The 20,301-nt window shown below is 44.2% G+C and overlaps 1 protein-coding gene across 2 annotated transcripts in view; it reads left to right on the plus strand.

Annotated features, from left to right (window-relative positions):
* The window catches only part of STAM2 (signal transducing adaptor molecule 2), a 1,208,123-nt gene that overhangs the window by 429,992 nt on the left and 757,830 nt on the right, over positions 1 to 20,301 (plus strand). Inside the window, exon 7 of one of the 2 annotated variants that reach the window (XM_069616449.1) lies at positions 18,815 to 19,004. In XM_069616449.1, coding sequence (XP_069472550.1) covers positions 18,815 to 19,004 — 190 coding nt within the window. The remainder of the gene's footprint in view (positions 1 to 18,814; positions 19,005 to 20,301) is intronic. The other variant, XM_069616450.1, reaches the window with a different exon arrangement.

Here is a 20,301-nt window from a genome sequence, read left to right on the forward strand (position 1 = left end):
GGTTCTGGTCATCACACGGATCGGGTCTAACAAAGGACACCAGGACACATCTGGCGGAATAGGATCAGCTGGCCTGTTCTGGTCACCTGGACTGGCACCTCGGACTGGAGACTGCACTGGTTACTGGAGACCGGAGATCAGTGGGATGGCGAGTTTGGAGCAGGCAAGCATTTAGTGGTAGAAAGCCAGACTGGATCAAAATGCTTACCTTAGATTTTGGGATTGCTTCAGGATTTGGGCCTAGCTGAAAAGGAGTTCTGCAATGCAGAGGCCTTGGCTTTGCAAAGAAATCTGGAATCAGGAACAAGATGGAGAATTCAGGAACAGGGCACCACACAGACAATCAGACTGGAGTCTGGAATCTGTGTCCGTGTGTTGTGAGGTTCCTTTATTTATCATGCCAAATGACATAACTAAAGTTTATGGTAGGGGCAGACTTGCTGTCCACACCCACAATGCTGTGGTTAGGCAAAAGCATAATCTCTGCCTTGCTTTTTGCTGATTGGATGACAGAAAGGGATGTCATGTTTTATGAGATCTGGAAACCTACCATAGCTATTGGGACCAAAATCTAACTTTCCCACAAATACATATTTATGCCCTTTAAGAAAATCAGATACATAAATTACATATTTCGTGGGACCTGGTTTAGTCTTCCTGTTGAAGTTTGGCAATTTTGACAATGAAAGGTTTGGCCTAACATTTCCCAATTCTGTACATATATGTGCAATTGTTAGACAGAAACCTGTGCAGTTCCCTTAGGGACCACTGCAAAAGATTTAAGACTACAGGTGTTTGGCAGTAAACCCACTTGGTAGCAGTCTGTACCGCACAGATTCACTTGGTAGCTGTGGCTGAGCAGTCAGACTTCCCTCAAGAAGAGTTGGGCAGTATATAGAGTATACACAATAGGTACAGTGATACAGTAGCACAAGCAAACACTTTGGTGTAAAAGTATATAATTATTTATTTAAGACACACTTGTAAATTACACTAGCACAAAGAGGTAAGTAAATTCATCACACAGTCACTATTATATATCTACAACCCTAATTACTTATTAGACAAGTCTTAATGAGAAACACCACTTATTTTCAGACAGAGGTGAGCGCTTAACATAAGATGGCACTCTAATAAGTTATTGAAAAGGGAGGGAAAAAGGCATTATGAAAACACACAAATTTCAATACTTTTTAAAGAACCACAGTAAGGCTGGATAGGCAGAGTTCTACTGGAGAGCAAGGGAGTCAATTGCAAGGCCCACTCTTGGAGAGAGCAAGCAGAAAGGGACCAGGTTCACACAGTGGGGTTATGCCCAAAGAGACTTGAAGATAGTTTGCACACAAAGCATGAAATTAAAGTCAGGAAAAGTTAGCTAGGTTGTCCCAGGCCAGCCCAGGTTAGAAAGTTGAGGCTTTACTGTCACCCCGAACGATCTGTCACAAGGGAAGCCAGGCGGAACACAGTACCTTAAGTGGGAAGGAAGCTCCAGCGGGGGCAGTTGTTCCTGGCAGCGGGTGCAAGTCGGTGTTTTGTCCAGAGGAAGAGGAGGTCTCGATGTGGAGGAAAGATGAAGGTCGTTGCACTGCCAGGGAAGAAACCAGCCGCAGAGTTCTTCGGTGAAAAGGTACTACCCTTCTAATCGCGGTAGTGGTAAACTATGGTATTCCGGATGCCAGGGTGCTTGGCACGGGCAAGGCGGCCACAAGATGCTCCAGGAAGGAGAAAAGAAGGCAAAACTGGTTATCACCACCAGTCAAAGGAAGAAGACTCTCCTCTGTCGTCGGGAAAAGTGGTGACACGGTTCAGCAGGGCTCCACCGGTGGTGTCGTCGTTGCAGGTCGGCTCAGTTTCTCACTCCTCGGATTCTTAGGTCCTGTGGCGACTTCTGAAGTTCCAGTCCCCAAAGCCCTGCTTTTATGCAGAAACACCCCCATTCACTCAGCCTAGCTGTCACTCACCACTTGGGCCAATCGCACAAGAGTGCGACTTGAGTTGCCAACGCAACTCAGTCCAGGGTGCCTAAACCCCCTCCCACATCCCCTGTGGTACCCAGATAGAGTGGCACCACTTTTGGAGGCTTCTGTGGAGAAGCCCGCCAAAAAGTGGAACAAAGGGCTCGACTTGGGTTGGAGTCACAGAAGAGAACACAAACGCCATTTTAGAATCGAGGTCTGGCAAAAAATACCAACCGGTGAATTAATATTAAATAAATAAACCGGGGGTATGTTCGAGGCTATAGGAATTAAATAATTAAAGTTGGTAGCCTCGAACAATGGGAAAATCCCATAGAGATATATTTGCAGTCGTATATAAAAAGTAGTATCCACTGCCACCAGGCAAAACTCGATCAGCGGGGACGGAGACGTGCCCCCTCGAACAACAGACCCCGGGGCAATCGAATTGCCCCGACCAGTACGTCCACAATATGATGGTTTGTACTGGTTTCTGTTCATAATTTGGGACTAGTAAAGCCAATGGTGACTTTACATGCCCTGGGAGACAGTAGTCAGTCCCAGGGTATGGAGTCTATGTTGGGGGGTCGCAACGACACCCCCTGGGTTACGGCACGGAGGGTGCTGTGTAACCCACATCAAAAACGCATGAAACCCTATGGAGTAAAAGACCCCATAGCCCATAAAACACATGGAAAGACAAAGGAACACCTCAAATCATGTGTAAGAGTGGGAGTAAAAGAGTCTCACTCTTAGCAGGAGAAAAAAATAAACCCCAAAAATCCAGCAAAGCTGCTGGGGGACTCACTAGGTTTGGGAAATTAGCCTTTACAGAGAATTCTCCCTAACAGCAATTACCCCTAGATTATGTGTACACAACATTATGTTTGCAACATTAATAGTGTCTGTGCAATTGGTCATTCTTTAGAACTTCTGTTCCTTATGCAGTTAGAAATTCTACCAAGTTTTCAAAAGACTAGCATAAATTCAGATTTAGATATATGTACTTTTCAAATTTTTTCTCATTCTTGCTGCCAAGTGAAATGTGTTGAAGTTCAGTGGCAAAGTAAGCTGTTTAAACGCAAAAGTCACATGTCAGTTTTTTTTCTTTTTCCCAAGTGTAAGCAAATGTCAAATCCTTTGAAGTTGAATGAGGGGCCTCTCCCTGGAGAGTGGAGCTTCCTGCCCCTCCCACTGGAAGGGTGAGTGTCCAAGCCTGCTATTGTCTTCGCCTGGGGCAAAGACGAATGTCTAATGAAGTCCCTTTGTCATGAGTATTCAAGGCCTCCCAGCAGCAATTAGCCTTTCCTATGCCAGCAGTGGAGGTGTCAACCTTTCTCGGGGCTAAGAACTGACAGAGCAGGGTTTTTTTGAATATAGTTGATTAACTCAGACTAGGTTTAGCTTTAAGTTTCACCTTTTAAATCTTCCTTTAAACATTTAAACATATAAAATTAACAGTTTATTGGTGGATTTTTACATTAGCAAATCCTTTGACATTCTTAAATAATTAAGCCTTTATGCAAGAATATACTTTAAAAACAGGCGATTTTGCTCTTCATTCATGAAACAGCACATAAAACTTCTTTAAATTCGGTTTTATCTGCAGCAAATACACATTTTAGTGGGCACTAGTTCTTCCCTTGAGTGCTGGAGTTCTTTGCAGCATGACTAAATGTACCCAGTATGTATTTATAGTCTTTCTCTGGACAGCTGTTTCATGATACTTGGGGCAAAGAAATAGCAGCGTTTTCCCCCTTGTGGAAAATGAGAACGAGGGTGCCTGGGTTGCTTTTTCATAGATTCATTTTAGGACCTGTCATTCCAATGAGGCCCGGTTCCTCTGAGCCACACTGGATGATCCTGGGCATTGCATGGCCCTTTAATCTCAATGATTCAGTAGAAATTAATGGATCTAGTGCCAAAAACAGCATTTCTTTAAGGTTGAAAAGCTAACATTTTAAAGGGCATTTTCGGGTTTTCAGCACAATGATGCTGTTTCATTCACTTTGCTCCATGTTGACTGTGGCAGAGCTCACTGGCATGCTCCTGCAGTGAGGACTCTGTTTTCACCCCACCTGAACTGTGTGTGGCAATGTGTGCAGCCTTTTTCTGGATGTCACCATAGCAGTTTTAAAGATTTTAGCGCGCACAGGAGTTAGCGCTGTCATTTTGGGCTGTTTCCTTCACCATTGCAGTTAAGTGATGTAGTGAGGCACATTGGAATGGGTCAAAATATCCCACAGTGTCCAATTCTCTTTGTTCTAAGTAGCATTTTTGCTACTTTCCAGGCATCGTTTGAACATGATTGCCTGGGAAACCCCTCCTATAGACTGGGATAGTTAGGTTTTGTAGTTTTAAAATTAGTCTATACCGAAATCAAGCCATCGCCTTTTTGGACTCCTTCGTTGACACCCATACACAATTCATATTCTTCTAGGGACTTGGATGTTGTTAAACAGATTCTGGGATGGCTGCTGTCCACTATTGGACAGCCCCTCCAAGCCTGAATGTTGCACAGTGTCCTTATTGGAGGGTGCCCCCAGCCGGTTTGTTTTCTAGTTATAAGGAGATTAGCTGAATCCAGGACTCTTTCCAGGGTCAATGAAAAAGTTCATCCATGAATGAGTCTCCATGAGGGTCTCCATCGTGGAACCGTAACCTGGTGCATCTCCCAGCAGTCTGAGATCTCCAGAAGAGCCTAGAGACAACTGGTGGTGAACACCCTCAAACCCAAGACCCTGCACAGCAACTACACCAGTGAGCCTTGTTTCCCCCCACGGTTTACTGTCACCTGGGACCTTTTTCTAACTTTCTAGGGGGCTGGTGGCATGAGATTCCTTATCCCTTGGACTACCCACCACCCTATTGGGTTTGCATTGGGTGTAAAGTTCTGCTTACCTTGGTGCTATACAGGGCTGTCCCAGGATGGTGGTGTCTGGGTCAGTGCTTGTGTGCGTCATCGTTGAGAACCCCAAGGGTGGTAGCTGCTTCTCCTTTTGCCGGAACCCAACTCAAGTCCCTTAAGTCCCTATTTCGCATGGTTGAATGTGCCCTACACTAACTGAACTTTAGTACTTTACCTGCATTAGCTAAGTGGTCCCGCCAGGATACACACCACTTCCCTCAGGATCCTTTTGGGACACCTAAAAGACTACCAAAGATTTGGTACAGACTAGGACTCAACTTCTGAAGTTGAGGTATATGGTGCTCTGGGTGCCTTTTGAACAATGCCTTTGAAAAATGTGTGATTAACATCTGTTCTCCATTCTTTAGTAACTGCATTTAACTGAGTAACTGCTTGTGATTCTAAGTTATTGTGCAACCCATAGTGAGTTACCTAACTTGAGCTGTAAATATGCACTAACTTATTTTTACTTCCCTTAAGATATTTAAAGTGTACCTTTAATGAATGTTTGTTACCAACACTCGTGAAAATTGTCATGTTTGAACGTAACTGGAGAGACGGCGGGCTATTAGCCTTTGATCTCCAGTTAAAGCATTTAAAAAGTGGGTTTGGTGGCTTAGGCCCAATTAAGTAGGTTGTGTTTGTGGGTACTTGGTCTCTTTTGCCGGATTATGCTATTCTCCTCTAGTTTTACTGGGTTGTTAACCCGAATACTGTGATTTTTCAATTGGGTGTGATTATGCCGGCGGAGCTTTGAAGCAAAGTCCGGCAGTGGACTCTGCTGTTACTTTACGAGTTTCCAGTGTAAAGGAAATGGGTACTCCCTGTATAATCCCTGTGACGGTTTCTGGTCTTAAAAATCGGGAAGGCCTAGGTCCTAAGGTGGGTGAGGTACCTCTTACAGGATGACGCATATCCAAAGTGACAGTGGTAATTATGATGAGAATGCTCCTTTGGTGCCTAGTCAAATTACTACACATTCGCAGGTACTGTGCCCTAATGAATCAAATATTCATGGTCTATCCTCTCCACAAGACGATCTATTTACATTACATAATGACCGATTGGAATGATGTTGATTCTACAGAAGTGGGGGGGTTGAATGTACAGTTGGACCGTGCACTTTGTTTGGATGGTTCTGTTCTACTGGACGAGTCCTTCATTAGATCATGTAATGTGATGGATATCACAAGCAAAACTAATACAATGCCAAGTAATTTGGAAGGGAGTAAGGACTCAGTAGTGTTTAAATTCCCAGACAATAATTTTTGTACACCTACAAATATAGGCAGTCTGAAATCTTTCCCAAAGTTCAGCCACTGGGTCCTGACTACATTTAGTGATGGAATCCATGCTCTGATTGTACGATGATATAAAAGAGGTTGGTGTGGGTAATGCGAATAAATGAAATGCAAATAAATGAAATGTGAAGCAGGATAATTTGAATATAAAGATGGACAAATTATGTAGAGTAAACTCTTGATTGTTATCCATAGGGCTTGTAAATGTTATCCATTAATCGACATTGTAGAACTTCATGAGAGTCAACAAGAACTTGTGACTCTGCCTAATCCTGATATTCTAATTTGTCAGGATTTAAGCTTATGGTCCGGCCAAGTGAAGCATTCTAAACAGTCATTAATAAGTATTAGCCAAACCCTGAATGGTCCTTCTCCCTTAACGGAATAAATTTACAGTCTAAGCCTATCGCCTACACTATTTCCACAACATATGGCTCAAAGTGTACTGGAGCTGAATGATGAAATCGATGTTCTTAATGTGAAAAAACATAATAAAAAAGGGAGAAATTGGCCATCTGAATAAGAAAAGGACTAAAAACATGCCTGCTCCGAAGTTAACTGGTAAACACTCTTTGCTTAAATGGCTTCGAGGTTTGCCTAATGAGGAAATTATTGACCTTAACTCGCATAACTCACAGGGCGTGGAGGTCGAATTAGAGGTGGTAGTGAATAGTGAGAACAGGTATGATCAGGGACGGATTGACGGTGACTCTGTAAGGGTGAAAAAGAATAATACTGTCTTGACTAAATCTAGGAGTACAGGGTTTATGGCGTCATCTGTAGATACTGTTAACACAAGAGATATGGGTACGGCTCCTTGCCCAGTGCTGGAAGGTGGGATAAGGGGCTCTAAGAGGACCACTAATGATAAAGTAATTATAACTTTGGGACCATCTAGCTCAAAGGTCTTGCTGCAAGGTCGCCTTAAGGATGTACTAAAATCTCAACATTCTTACTACCAGGTAAAGGAAAAAAGGTTCATAAGGAAGATGTAATTTCTTTAGTAAGTATTGTGGGATCAAATGTTATGGATCGTATCATTTTGTCTGGTTCCCCAACCTGGTACCTACTGATCTATCTCAGCATCCTATTTCTGGATTGGTTGAACCCATGGAGGTTCATAGGTTTGAGGTCCAGCCATTGGATGAGGGGTCAGGGACTAAAGTACTCACTGAACAAGGGTTTAGTTCGAAAATGATGGGATGGTCCTCGGCACGCCTGACTTCAGAAAAGGTACGAATTAACAGATCTAAATTATTACTTGTATATATATTTCTTAGGTTTGTGGAATCTGCTTAGATCACATGCTGTGCATAGGCCCACATCTAGTGGGAGCTGCTGAGTATTAGAGTTTGTTTTTCGAAACTCGAAAATGGGTGTCGACACTGGGCGTGCCAGTAATACTATCCCTAGTGTGACGTTCACCGTACCCATGAACCCTCGCGCGTGTAGGACCCTCAGATTGTTTTTTTCTGCCATACTTGACGGAAGCATTCTGCGGAGTTCCCTGGCTTTCAGCCATATTTTACTAAAAATCAATAATTATTCCCCGTTTCTTCCACTCCCACGTCGAATCATCAAGGTTCGAAGTTCGACGCCGGCCCGGAGAAGAAACCACCGTCGAGAGCTGCACAATGGACTTTGGGCCTAGGAAGGCCGCAAGGCCTCGGCCCGGGCCTTGGAAGGCCTCTGGCCTCGGCCCTGCAAGTAGAGAGAGTGGGGGGTGATAACATACTCTACACTCGTATATATTTTCCTACACACACTAGCCCGCTGCCACAGGGTGCGTATGGAGGGTACCCCTTTCAAATTCTCCCCGAAGTGCAACCGCAAGTATGCTTGGGTTGACAAACACGCCATCTGTAACCTCTGCTTGCTGAGGGACCACCCCGAGGCGAACTGCAGAGTGTGTAGCCGGTTCAGGGCTAAGACACTTAAGGACCGCTCGACCAAACATTGGGCCCACCACGCCAGGCAACGCGAGGCCATGGAAGCGGAGGGCACCTTCAGTGATGGCAGCAACGCCGTACTTTCGAACGGCGAGGGCAACAAGGCATCGAAAGACGCCCAAGCGCAAGTCCCCGAGCTCAGAAGGCTGTCCGGCAGGGCAGTTATGGGGAACACACCCGGCGATGCGAGCGCTACCCACACCACTTCTACACCTAAACACTCAAAGTCCAACCGAGACTCGATGCGCGTGTTGAGTTCTCGGAAAGAGGCACACAGAGTGGTCCACCGATTCGGTGTCCTCTGGGCGTTCTCGGTCAAGATCGCTGCATGACACCAGGCAACCGTCCACAGTTGCCAAAGGTGCCTCACTCACCAAAGTCATGGAGGTACGCTCGTCAGAAGACTAATCCGACCTCCACCCCCAGCCCGCACACCAGAAGTCTGCTCCGGCAGCCCATTCGGCGTCTGCCTCTGAGTCCCGACCTGCACACTCTAAAGAAATAGACAGTACCACCGAATCTCGACGCCAGGCGTCGGAAAGCTCAGAGAAGGTGAAAATACCAGGGAAACACATTTTTCTACTGATGGGGAAGTGGGTAAACGGCAGAAGAAGCCATCTTTCTTCTTCTGCACTACAGACGCTTAAGGACAGCCAAAAGTCTTCAGATAAGCAAAAATCCAAGACCCCTGTCCCTGCCCCTAAGTCCAAACTGGTTCCCCCTACTCCTCACGATATGGGAATAGAAGGGGATCCCTCTCATGGAATTGTCATTCCCAGCTCCAGGAAATGGAGCAGTAAAGATATAGACAGGGTAATGATGAGAATGTCTTCCTTGGCTGACTTCTACTCCAAGAACCCAGAACACTTCCTCACCTATACCCCTGATGGTGCTACTCCCTCAGGATCTAGGGACCCGCAGCCCCCTGGTAAGAAACCTTGGTTTGAGACTCCAACGCAAGGTCTGTCTTCAGGCCTTTTTTACATCCAGCCTTACACCCAGTATAGTGAGGACCCACTACAGGATGAGGATCCAGACTTGGTAATGTTGGACGACCAAACTGGGGGGGACTAATGGGGACGACGAGGACCAAGACGAGGAGGAAGATGACCCAGAAGTCTACAGAATAGACTCCCCTGTAAGCAAAGAACCACAAGTTAGCGACTCTCCAGTCGACAACCAGCCCCTCCTAAATGAGGTCTTGACTAGAGCGGCAGGGCACTTCCGCATAGACACTCAGGGAGCACAGGAGGAGAGGGACTTTGCTGAGGAACTAGTGGGAGAAAAGAAACACATTGCCCAAGCCATTCCAATTCTCAAGTCCAGCCAACAGAGAATTGACCCTTCCCTTCTCACTCCTAACCTCACCAGGGCAGTAAACCCCAGAGTCGAGAAATTGTTCAGGGCAGCCCAATCAGACCCGCTTTACATAAGGGGGCAACTGAAGCCGGACTCCCTGGTAGTTACTAATACCCGGAAGGGGGCGGGAATGCCTCTATCTTCACCTGAGGCTCCCCCCGACAAGGAGAGCAAGAAGATCTATGGGTTGGGAAGGAAGGTGGCCTCCACTTCCGCTTAGCAGGCAAGGATTACCAACTCCACCACTCTGCTGGCTAGTTACAACTGCCACCAGCGGGAGCAAGTAGCTGCCCTCATATACTCCGCACCAGAACCCTTAAAGGGCCAGTTGGCCCAGGTTGCATCGGAGGGGGAGAGCCGTGTCCGGTTGCATCCTTAAGGCAACCTTTGATGCCGCAGATAACTCCGGCGGGCTAATAGCAGAGAGCACTGTCATTAAGAGTCATGCTTGGTTAAGACAGTCAGGGTTTAAACCCGAGACACAAGCATCCCTACTCGACATGCCGGTGGAGCCTTATCTACTGTTTGGCAAAGCGGTAGAGGACGCATTAAAAAATGCCAAAGATAATGAGTATGAGACTCTGAAATCCCTGGGACAGTTGACCAACAAGCCCCCTAATCAAAGAGGCAATAGTAATTTTCGTCGCCCACGCGGCCAAAATTCACAAAGATGCTCCAACTATTCACAGGGGCAGGGTACTTCATGGGGTAACAACCAGCAGTCTACCCAGAGTTACAGCAGAGGAAACGAGAGGAATCACATCAGACAGATGGGTGCTGTCCACAGTGTCCGCAGGATACTACATAGAATTACTCCAGCGTCTCCGAAACCACCCTCCAAGTCAAAAAATACATTCCTCAGACCACCAGATGATCCTCCTCGAGGAGATCATCAATCTTCTAGCAAAGGACGAGATAGAACTTGTCCCGGGCAACCAGGTAAACAAGGGTATTTATTCAACTTACTTCGTTGTGCCAAAAAAAGATCTGACAATGCGCCCAGTATTAGATTTACGCCCTGCAAGCAAGTATGTCAAGCCCCAAAGGTTTCGCATGACTACTCTCCAAGAGGTAATCCCCCTCCTAAAGGGGAATTACATGGCAACATTGGACATGAAATATGCCTATTTTCATATTTCCATGTTCCCAGCGCACAGAAGATTCTTGCGCTTCAAGGTGGACAGTCAGCACTACCAGTTCAAGGTGCTGCCCTTTGGTATAGCCTCAGCTCCAAGGGTTTTCACCAAGGTACTGGCGGTGGCGGCAGCACACCTACGCAGGGAGGCAATCCCAGTGTACCCTTACCTGGTCGACTGGCTCATCACGGGGAGACCCCAGTAATTTGCAGATCAAACATTGAAAGAACGATCGACCTCCTCTTCGAATTGGGTTTATCCATAAACGAGAAAAAAATCAAACCTGATGCAAAGCACCTCTAAACAGTTCCTAGGAGCTGTCCTAAACACTCAAGAGGGGTTGGTCTTTCCATCAGAGGAAAGAATTCAGAATCTACTACTGCAAATTCCTCTGTCAGCCCGGTCACCAGATAAGGTTGCGCAAAGCGATGCGTTTGCTAGGCATGATGGCGTCCTGTTTTTACCTGGTCCCCCACGTGCGCCTGCGACCCATACAAGTATGGTTGGTGAAACAGTGGTCTCAGGCAAGTGGTCAGTGGGATGATCTAGTGGTAGTTTCGCCAACACTTGTACAAAGTCTTCACTGGTGGACAAAAGAGAACCTGTCAAAGGGGAAACCCTTTTACGATCCAGAGGTACAGGCTGTAGTCACTACGGACGCATCCCTGTCAGGGTGGGGAGCACACCGCCTTCACCACACAGCTCAGGGTCTCTGGTCTCACACAGTGGCCAAGAATCATATCAATTTGCTAGAGCTTCTGGCAGTATTCAGAGCGCTTCAAGCGTTCGAGCCCCACCTGTTGAATCTGTCAGTGCAGATCCTGACAGACAGCACAACAGCGATGTTTTACCTAAACAAACAGGGAGAGACTCGTTCGCCAAATCTGTCAAAGCTTGCCCAGAAAATCTGGAAATGGGCACTCAGATGGAACATTTACCTGTCATCTCAACATGTTGCAGGGGAATCTCAATTGGCTAGCGGACGCTTTGAGCAGAGATCTCCTCCCAAGAGAACACGAATGATGTCTACTCGGAGAAGTCGTAGAAGACATCTTCTCACAGTGGGGGTTCCCCACTACAGACCTATTCGCCACAAGCGAAAACAGGCAATACCCAGGATTCGCATCCAGGTTTCACCAGCCAGACTCCAAGGGGAACGCCCTGTGGATGAACTGGTCAGGGATGTTTGCCTACGCTTTTCCACCAACCCCTCCCATGAGGAAGGTGGTCAACAAGATGCACAGGGAATCGATGACACTCATCCTAGTTGCTTTCATGTGGGCGAGGCAACCGTGGTTCCCACACCTACGCAGACGAGCAGTCTGCGAACCCATCAGACTCCTGTGCTGGTACAACCTACTGTCCCAGCACCAAGGTCAAACAGTGCATCCTCAACCCAGCTCAAGGAACCTGGTAGCATGGCTCCTGAAGTCAGAGTTTGGACAGCTCAATTTACTGCAGAGATGTATGGACATCCTAAAGGAATCTAGGAAACCTAACACGAGGCACTGTTACTTTCATAAATGGAAAAGATTTGTTATCTGGTGCCAGAATAAGCAAATCAACCCAGTTGATTACACTCCTTCCAATATTGTCACTTACATGCTCGACCTGCTGGACGCAGGCCTGGTATTGAACTCACTAAAGGTACATCTGGCAGCGCTTCAGCCTACACCACTTCCCACAACAAGATTTTGTGGTGGAAAGTACCAGTGGTAAAAGCCTTCATGGAAGGGGTAAAGAGACTGCACCCTCCAATTTCTAACCCACCACCTGGTTGGGACCTTAATGTGGTGCTTGCTAAGCTCATGGGCCCACCATTTGAACCCATGCATAAAGCCAGTCTCAAATACCTGACCTATAAAACTGCCTTCTTAGTAGCCATTACATCCATATGAAGGGTCAGTGAAATTCAGGCTCTGAGTGCAGGATCCTTTCTTTACTGTTCATAAGGATAAACTGGTTCTACGAACACACCCTAGGTTTTCACCTAAGTTTATTTCTAAATTCCACGTTAACCAGTCCATCGAGCTTTCGGCCTTCTTCCAAGAACCCAAAAGCTCTGCTGAGGTGAAACTACACACTCTAGATGTGCAAAGAGCGGTCCTCTACTATGTAGACAAGACCAGACCGCTAAGAAATACAGACCAACTGTTTGCTTCCGTAGCTACAGGCAGAGAAGGAGATTGCGTCTCTAAAGGTGCCATCTCCAAATGGATAGTCAATTGTATCCAACTATGTTACTCCCTTTCTGAAAAGACTCTGACTTTTACGCCAAGAGCCCACTCTACAAGTGGCATTGGGGCCACTCTGGCTTTCATTGCAAATGTACCCCTTGACACCATTTGCAAAGCAGCTACTTGGAGCTCTATTCACACTTTTACTCAGCATTACTGCATTGACACTCATTCCAAGACAGATGCTCAAGTGGGACAAGCGGTTCTAAGACATCTGTTTGCTCAGGACCCTTCTCACCTCCCACCCCCTTCTTCTAACAATGCTCGCTAATCTACGCACAGCATGTGATCTAAGCAGATTCCACAAGCCTCAGAAGGGATACATTACTCACGTAATCGTATTTCTGATGCTTGTATCTGCTTAGATTCACATGCAATCTTCCTATCCATCTGCTTGGATAATCTGTACTTGCGGTACTCCTCATGCTACCTCATGTCAGAAAAAATACAATCTGAGGGTCCTACACGCGTGAGGGATCATGGGTACAGTGGACGTCACACTAGGGATAGTATTACTGGCACGCCCTGTGTCGACGCCAATTTCCGATTTTTGAAAAACAAACTGTAATACTCTGCAGCTTCCACTAGATGTCGGCCTATGCACAGCATGTGAATCTAAGCAGATACAAGCATCTGAAATACGATTACGGTGAGTAATGTATCCCTTATATAGGGAATTTCCATTACTTCGTTACATGACCTCGGATGATAATGATTTTATCTCATTACCACTTGTAAACAACTATAGGATGGTGTGCTATTTTCATTCAACCTTCGTGGCGAATATGGTCTGGGAACCGAGGATTCATATGCAGTCCCTTCATTATGACTTTGTGGCTATTGAAACCGCTGAGGAGGCCAAATTGGTTTTGGTTCCAGAAGTGCAAGAGGTGAAAAAAAGGAGCAGGTTTGACATCAATGTTTACTAACATGCCCGTTGAGGGACAATCTACTAGGGCCTCCTTCTCTAAACTTATGCAAAATGGTCCAGATTGGAATTGGATTGAGTCAGCCCTAAAGTATTTTGCAGGGCTTACTGAAGGGCTTCAACAACCTTAGCTTTCGAGCCTAAAAACTATGTCCTGGAATGTGTGTGGGTATGCCAATCTAAACCGTTTTCTGAATGAGTCTCTGGCAAGTATAGGATTTGATATGTTAATGATTCAGGAAACCATGTGTACCTCCCATTTACTAATTGAGGGGGTTTGTACATTCTCATGTCCTGCAACCTGCCACTATGGAGGTCGTCCCAGTGGAGGTTTCATCACCATTGATGCAAATTTGTATACTACTCTTTGATTCATTCCTCAGAGTCGGTGTTGGCAGTAAGCCTCACAGTTAGTTGGGCTAGTACTCGTCTTTTGCTGGTAAATATTTATTGGAACCCGGCTAAAGTAAACATTGAGGATTTCCAACTGAATTTAGCCAAACATTTTGAGGACTGTCTTGCTAGGGTCCCCCATCACTCAATTGTGTTGGGTGGAGATTTTAATGTTGACTGTATGGTAAGGGCTGAATAAAATTTAAGTGGATCTATTGCTAAGGTGTTACAGATCAATTTTGTTAGAGGTATGTCGTGGGATCACTTTTTGACTAGCTGCACATTTTCAAGAGTAGATGATAATATTCGCACAGACCTAATTGATATACATGGCAGAGAAGGAATATCTCCAAGGATTTATTATATCTTTACAACTGAGGATCTTAGGTTGAGTAGGAGTTGTTTCAATTTATGATCCAGGTCTGAGTGATCATTTGATTCTTTTCTTTACATTAGGCTTGGTTGTTCAAGACTATGAAATGGTACCAGCACTATCTTGCCTTATTCGTGATAGAGGGGGTCTTTCGTGGAATAATGGATGGGGGTATGATTTCAACAAATTACTCTGAGGAAGCCCTGGACTTTGGCCTTTTTTTTGGATGTGTGTGCTGGTAATCCCGCTGGTAGAACATATTGTTGTATTAGGGCTTGCCTCAAAATTATAAGCATCAAATCCCTGTAAAGTTCACACTTTTGATAGAAGGGTATGTAATTCAAATAAGTCTATGCGTAGCAAACTTTCTGAACTTGGGGTTTTAGGACTGCGAGGTAATGAATATCTGATATGCAAAATTAAAAACCTGCCAGGTTCAGAGTAACTTTGTTAGGTTACTTAAAATTAATCTGTATGTTAGGGATAACGGATAAATGCTTCATAAATTGGTTAAGAATGAAGTTGGGAAGTTCTGGTCCATGATTAATCAATGTGCAGGCCTCCGATGATTTCAATTCGGAAAATGTATGTGTGACTTTGTATGCCAACAAATGCTATGTTACTTACTTTGCATTTATATAGCGCCTTATGTATCATTGGTATGATCTCAAAGCGCTGGTAGGTTGAACGCCCTCGGGAACCGTAGTTCAAGTCAGTTGAGAGAGAGATGGTCATAAGGTGTGAGGGTGCACCGGATATGTGTGGCAGTTTCATGATAGCTGCTTCTTAGCGGTAGGTGTGGTGGTTTGGAGGTCAGGTATGTGTTCATTCTGGGGGGTTGACGCCCAGACTGATTTCCGGCTGCGCTAGGCCTGAGGAGAACGCTTAAGCTGGCTGTGTCTGCTCAGCTTGCTGTGTTTAATTAGGATGATGAGGAGTATGTAGCAGGTGTTAGTATGAGAACAGCTATACCGAATGTGTCATAGTATCGCTGCGTTCTATTTGAGTGATGGTGTATAGGAGAGAGTAAGCGTCATATTGTGATATGGTGGTTATCAGTAAGGCGCTTGAGATCGACCATTCCATCTGTACCATCTATTCTATCTGTTTTATTCATTCTGTCTGTTCGTTCCACTTTGTATGTTCATATATTTCGTCTGGTTCGTCATTTAATTTACTAGTCTTTCCATCCATTCCATCACTCGATCCTTCATCCACACAAACTAGTCTATCCGTTCCGTAGTTCCATTTCATCCTTGCCATCTGTTTAGAGTGTTCATCCTTTCCATCAATCCATCCAATTCATTCGATCTGCTCCGTGTGTTCCAATCACTCCATCAGTTCTATCTGCTCAATCAGTTCTATCTGTTCCCTTCGCTCTATCTGTTCCCTTCGCTCGATCTGTTCCCTTCGCTCTATCTGTTCCATCCACTCCATCCGTTTCATCCACTTCATCTGTTCTATCCACTCCATCTGTTCTATCCACTCCATCTGTTCTATCCACTCCGATCGGCTCCATCCACTCCGATCAGCTCTATTAGTTTCATCTGCTCTATCCGTTTCATCCATTCCATCTGTTCGATCCACTCCATCTGTTCCATTCACTCCATCTGTTCCATATCGACTTCCTATAGGTCACTCTGACATCAAGGATCCTACTGATGGACCTGTGACCTACGGGAAGTGTCCTTGGGAGGTGGATGATATTGTTTATGCTCTCAATAGGTTTGATCCTTCCCGTACAGCTGGACCGGATGGTATTCCTCCTTTTGTGTTAAAAGGTGCCCCTCTCTGGACCCAATCCATTATACCAATTTACAAAAAAGGTGATCCTTTACTACCCTCTAATGACAGGCCGATTGCTCTTACTGATGCTATAAGCAAGGTCTTTGCAATTTTGTTACTGAGAGATCTTAATCCTTTCATATCTAAAAATGCTATTTTCTCAAGATCTCAAGTAGGTTTCCGGAAGAGCAAGGGTACTGCTCTGAATGCAACGGTTTGTCCCATCTTCTGTCTGATGTCAAATACAATGGCAATGGAACAATCTATATGACCTCTTTACGATATGACCAACGCTTTTGATTGTGTTCTTCGGAATGACCTGTGGATTAAGTAAATTAAACTGAGGGTTCCTTTAAAGATGGTCCAACTGTTGGCATTTTTCCACAAACATGAATATGGTGTGGCAGAGCGGTCTAAGGCATTATGCCGCAACAATACTTCCTTGAAACGGGGGCCTGTTTCGGGAAGGGTCAGTTACTGCATCTGTCGCATTCTGAATTGGGTCTTAAGCAAGGTTGTCGTTTCGCTCCAACTCTTTTTAATTTGTACATCAGTGATATGGGGCCTTATGGCAGTCTTCTAATACATATCCAACTAGATTGGGCCAAGTTAAACTCCATTGGCTGCCTTTTACTGATGAATTTATATTCTTTGACAGAACAGCAGCAACTTGGAAGCTAATGGGGATAAACAAAGATTGTTATGTTTTCTAAGGCTCAAAAACTGAAGATAATGTGTTGAGTACTGGGGTGGGTAAAGTTGGAAAGAGTCCATAGTATGAGATATCTGGGTTATTGTCTTTTAAATATTGATTCTTTCACTATGTGGAAGTCCATTTTAGATGAAAAGTTTAAACCATTAACCTCTCAAATGAAATGTTTGATGTTTAGACCCTACACATTTACCATCATGCCAGTTCTCAGATTCTATACCATGAAAATCGTTCCTGTCTTGCTGTATGGATTGGACATGTGTTTGATATAGGAAAGAGACTGAATGTTATCCAGGGGAGCTCCGGAAAGCAACACTGGGCTTTTCGCTCGCAATCTTGAAGTCAATCATTTGTCATGAACTTGGTCTTCAATCTCTACAAGCAAGATATGAGTGGCAGTTATTGCTGAACTATGCAAAGTTTTTACAGCCGCCTGATAATTCATTGAACATTGCCTTTGGTTTTATGATCCAGCAGGCTTCTGTTGTATCAATTGACAGCTTTAAAAACAAAATGCAAGACTTACTTGTGGCCATAGGGTCTTCAGAGGAGGGATTGGTAAATCGGCCAAGGGGAGAGAAAAGGAAATGGCTAAAACCATTGATTTAAATAGTGCTTAGTCCTCCTTTACGGAATATACCAATTTTCCACACAGACATGACTCAATTCCGCTATACCTCAGGCACTTTCCATGCAACAAAGCTCAGGCTTTGTATATGAGATTTAGGCTCAAATCAGTTCCCGGCTCGGGAATGTACTAAATATTGGAAATTGGGTTCTGTGCAGAGCACTTCTTTAACTTGTTGATTTTGCACTGACATTGATTCTTGTGAAACCCTATGTCACTTGGTTTTGGATTGTCCCTATTTTAATCTGCTTAGATTTAGGAATTTAAAAATGAATTACTAAATTTTAAAACTGATGTCTCAAAAAATGTGCTATGGTCAAGACTGATGTGGGGAATTGATGCATACTTGATCATTGCATTATGTAAATGGCTGGAGGAACTTTCTAATTAATTGGTATGATTGTATCATTATTTATTGTATTTAAACATTTTCATCTTTTTCTTTTTTATGCTTATGTCATAATGTGAATTTTATTTGTGTTAGGTTCATCTTTTTAAATTAAATCACAATGAAAAGAGTACCTACATGTAGTGATATAATAAATGATTGTTATTTTTACAACTTACCTTTGTGGATCTTTTATACCAGTTGGATTGGATCTTTTTCTTATCATGTCTACTAAGTGTTAACTGTACTACACAACAGTGCCCCCTTCCTCGTTCGTTCAGCCTTGCTGCTTTGTCAGTGCTACTTAAGAGAGGGGATTTTCTCAACTGGGGTTGTGAATAACCTTGCTATGTCTCGGTTGACTTTTACACTTTTTATCCCAGATAGTGACTTTGAAAAACTCCTCCTAAAAGTAGGTGTGTGGTACTGTACTGCTCTCAAGTCCCTTCGAATTTAAAACTAACGTGAAAGGCAGTGAAACTATTGCAAAAGGTAAACTGTTGGAAATAATTGGCAGTGCAATGCACCTACTTGCTATTAGGTCCATCTTACCAACTTTGAAGTTGCTTGCATTTTCTGGGGGTACTCTAGAGTACACCGTGCATACACCACAGTTATGTTCATTTAATCTTTACTGGTAGTGCTAGCAAACTGTGAACTTAAAAACCTTCATAGTTTAAGCAGCATATTTCTTTTTTTAAGTATCCTCTTTTATTAAAAACTAGTTGCAACCAAAATATTATTTTCTTTTTTAAATTGCAGCTATTGAGTTGTCCTTGCAAGAACAGAAACAGCAACCAGCTGAAATTAAATCCTTATACCCATCTGTAGATTCACAGCATGATAGTCAGAAGATACCACGGAAAGTTCGGGCACTGTATGATTTTGAAGCAGTTGAGGACAACGAACTTACGTTCAAAAGTGGCGAAATAATTATTGTATTGGATGACAGGTATGTTGTTTATGCTTTCTAAATTCATAAGATTTTTGTTTTCTCAGAACTGTACAATAAGAGGGTGATGTAAGAAGAAATTACTTTGAGAGACACCCTACTTACTTTCTTTGCATCTCAGTTTGTACCTTTTAAGCATGCTTGCTTCTTTTCCAAAGATATCTACTGTTAGTAGTTGCTGCTGTATTAATAAACACATTGTGTTAATCAATCTTACTGATCTGAGTAAACTAGATGATTAGCAGTTCTACTAATATGTCCACCTATACATTGTTGTAAAGAGTATTAGCCATTATATAAATTAAAACAAGTTATTACATACGAAATAATACCAGAGGAAAGCACAAGAAATGATTAATGTCCATTCTTCAAGTTTTGCATTGTGAGATAGATTCCAATTTCTCAAGATTATTTCTTTTATATTGCTCTGGCTTTTTGTTGCATTGATTATTTCTGTTCAACACTTTTTGATCTACCCCAAAATATCATTAATGGGGTCAGAGCCAATGAAAGTGAATCCTATGTGTAGGTCTGGGTCACCTCCAATTCTGAGACTCTAGCAGCCATTTACAGTCAAGGAGGGGCTTCGCTTACTGGAGATCCTTGCTCCAAAAGCTATGGCGGGTAAAAGGCTTCCCCCGCATCCCTCTCCCGATTTACTCTAGAGGCATCGGTAAGACATTACAACTTAGGTTACCACTGATGTTCCCTCACCCACCTTCCCAGCAGACCATGCAGGCCAAGATAATTGCAGTGTGATATCGCACCCCACTCCCTTCCTTCTCCCACCACCACCTCCTCCCCCACCTGAGCGGCTAGACTACCTGTAGGCTGATGCCAGTGATTATGATGAAGCAGGCAGAGCAAATCCTCCACCCAAGGTGGAACACAGGTGGACTGGTACAAACTGTGCATCTCCCGGATAAACTGGAAATTGCTTCAGTGAAACATCTCTTTCAAGAAGATGGTCATTGATAAGGCTGGTAGGACCCCTGCGTACTGGTAGCTCTCTGAGATCTCTAACAAGGCATTGCAAATGCTACTTACAACAAACTCAAGTTTTTAAATCATTTATTTGTTTTGTCAGAATGGTCCTTCAGTTGCTACAAGGTTCTTGTTCAATGCCTGTGTTAGTGCCCATGCCTCTCTTCTCTTTATTTTATGGTTCTATGTCCCTTTGCCGACAGGTTTTTCTTAAATTGTGTGCCCGCCACCCAAAGTATGCCTTTTCCCTATGATAGTATCCCTACCCCAAGCCCACCCCTTTTAACCCCCTATATATTTAGATTCGTTTTTT

The sequence above is a fragment of the Ambystoma mexicanum genome, chromosome 9 (assembly GCF_040938575.1).
Source record: "Ambystoma mexicanum isolate Mex_15411 chromosome 9, UKY_AmexF1_1, whole genome shotgun sequence".
Taxonomy (NCBI): Eukaryota; Metazoa; Chordata; class Amphibia; order Caudata; family Ambystomatidae; genus Ambystoma; species Ambystoma mexicanum.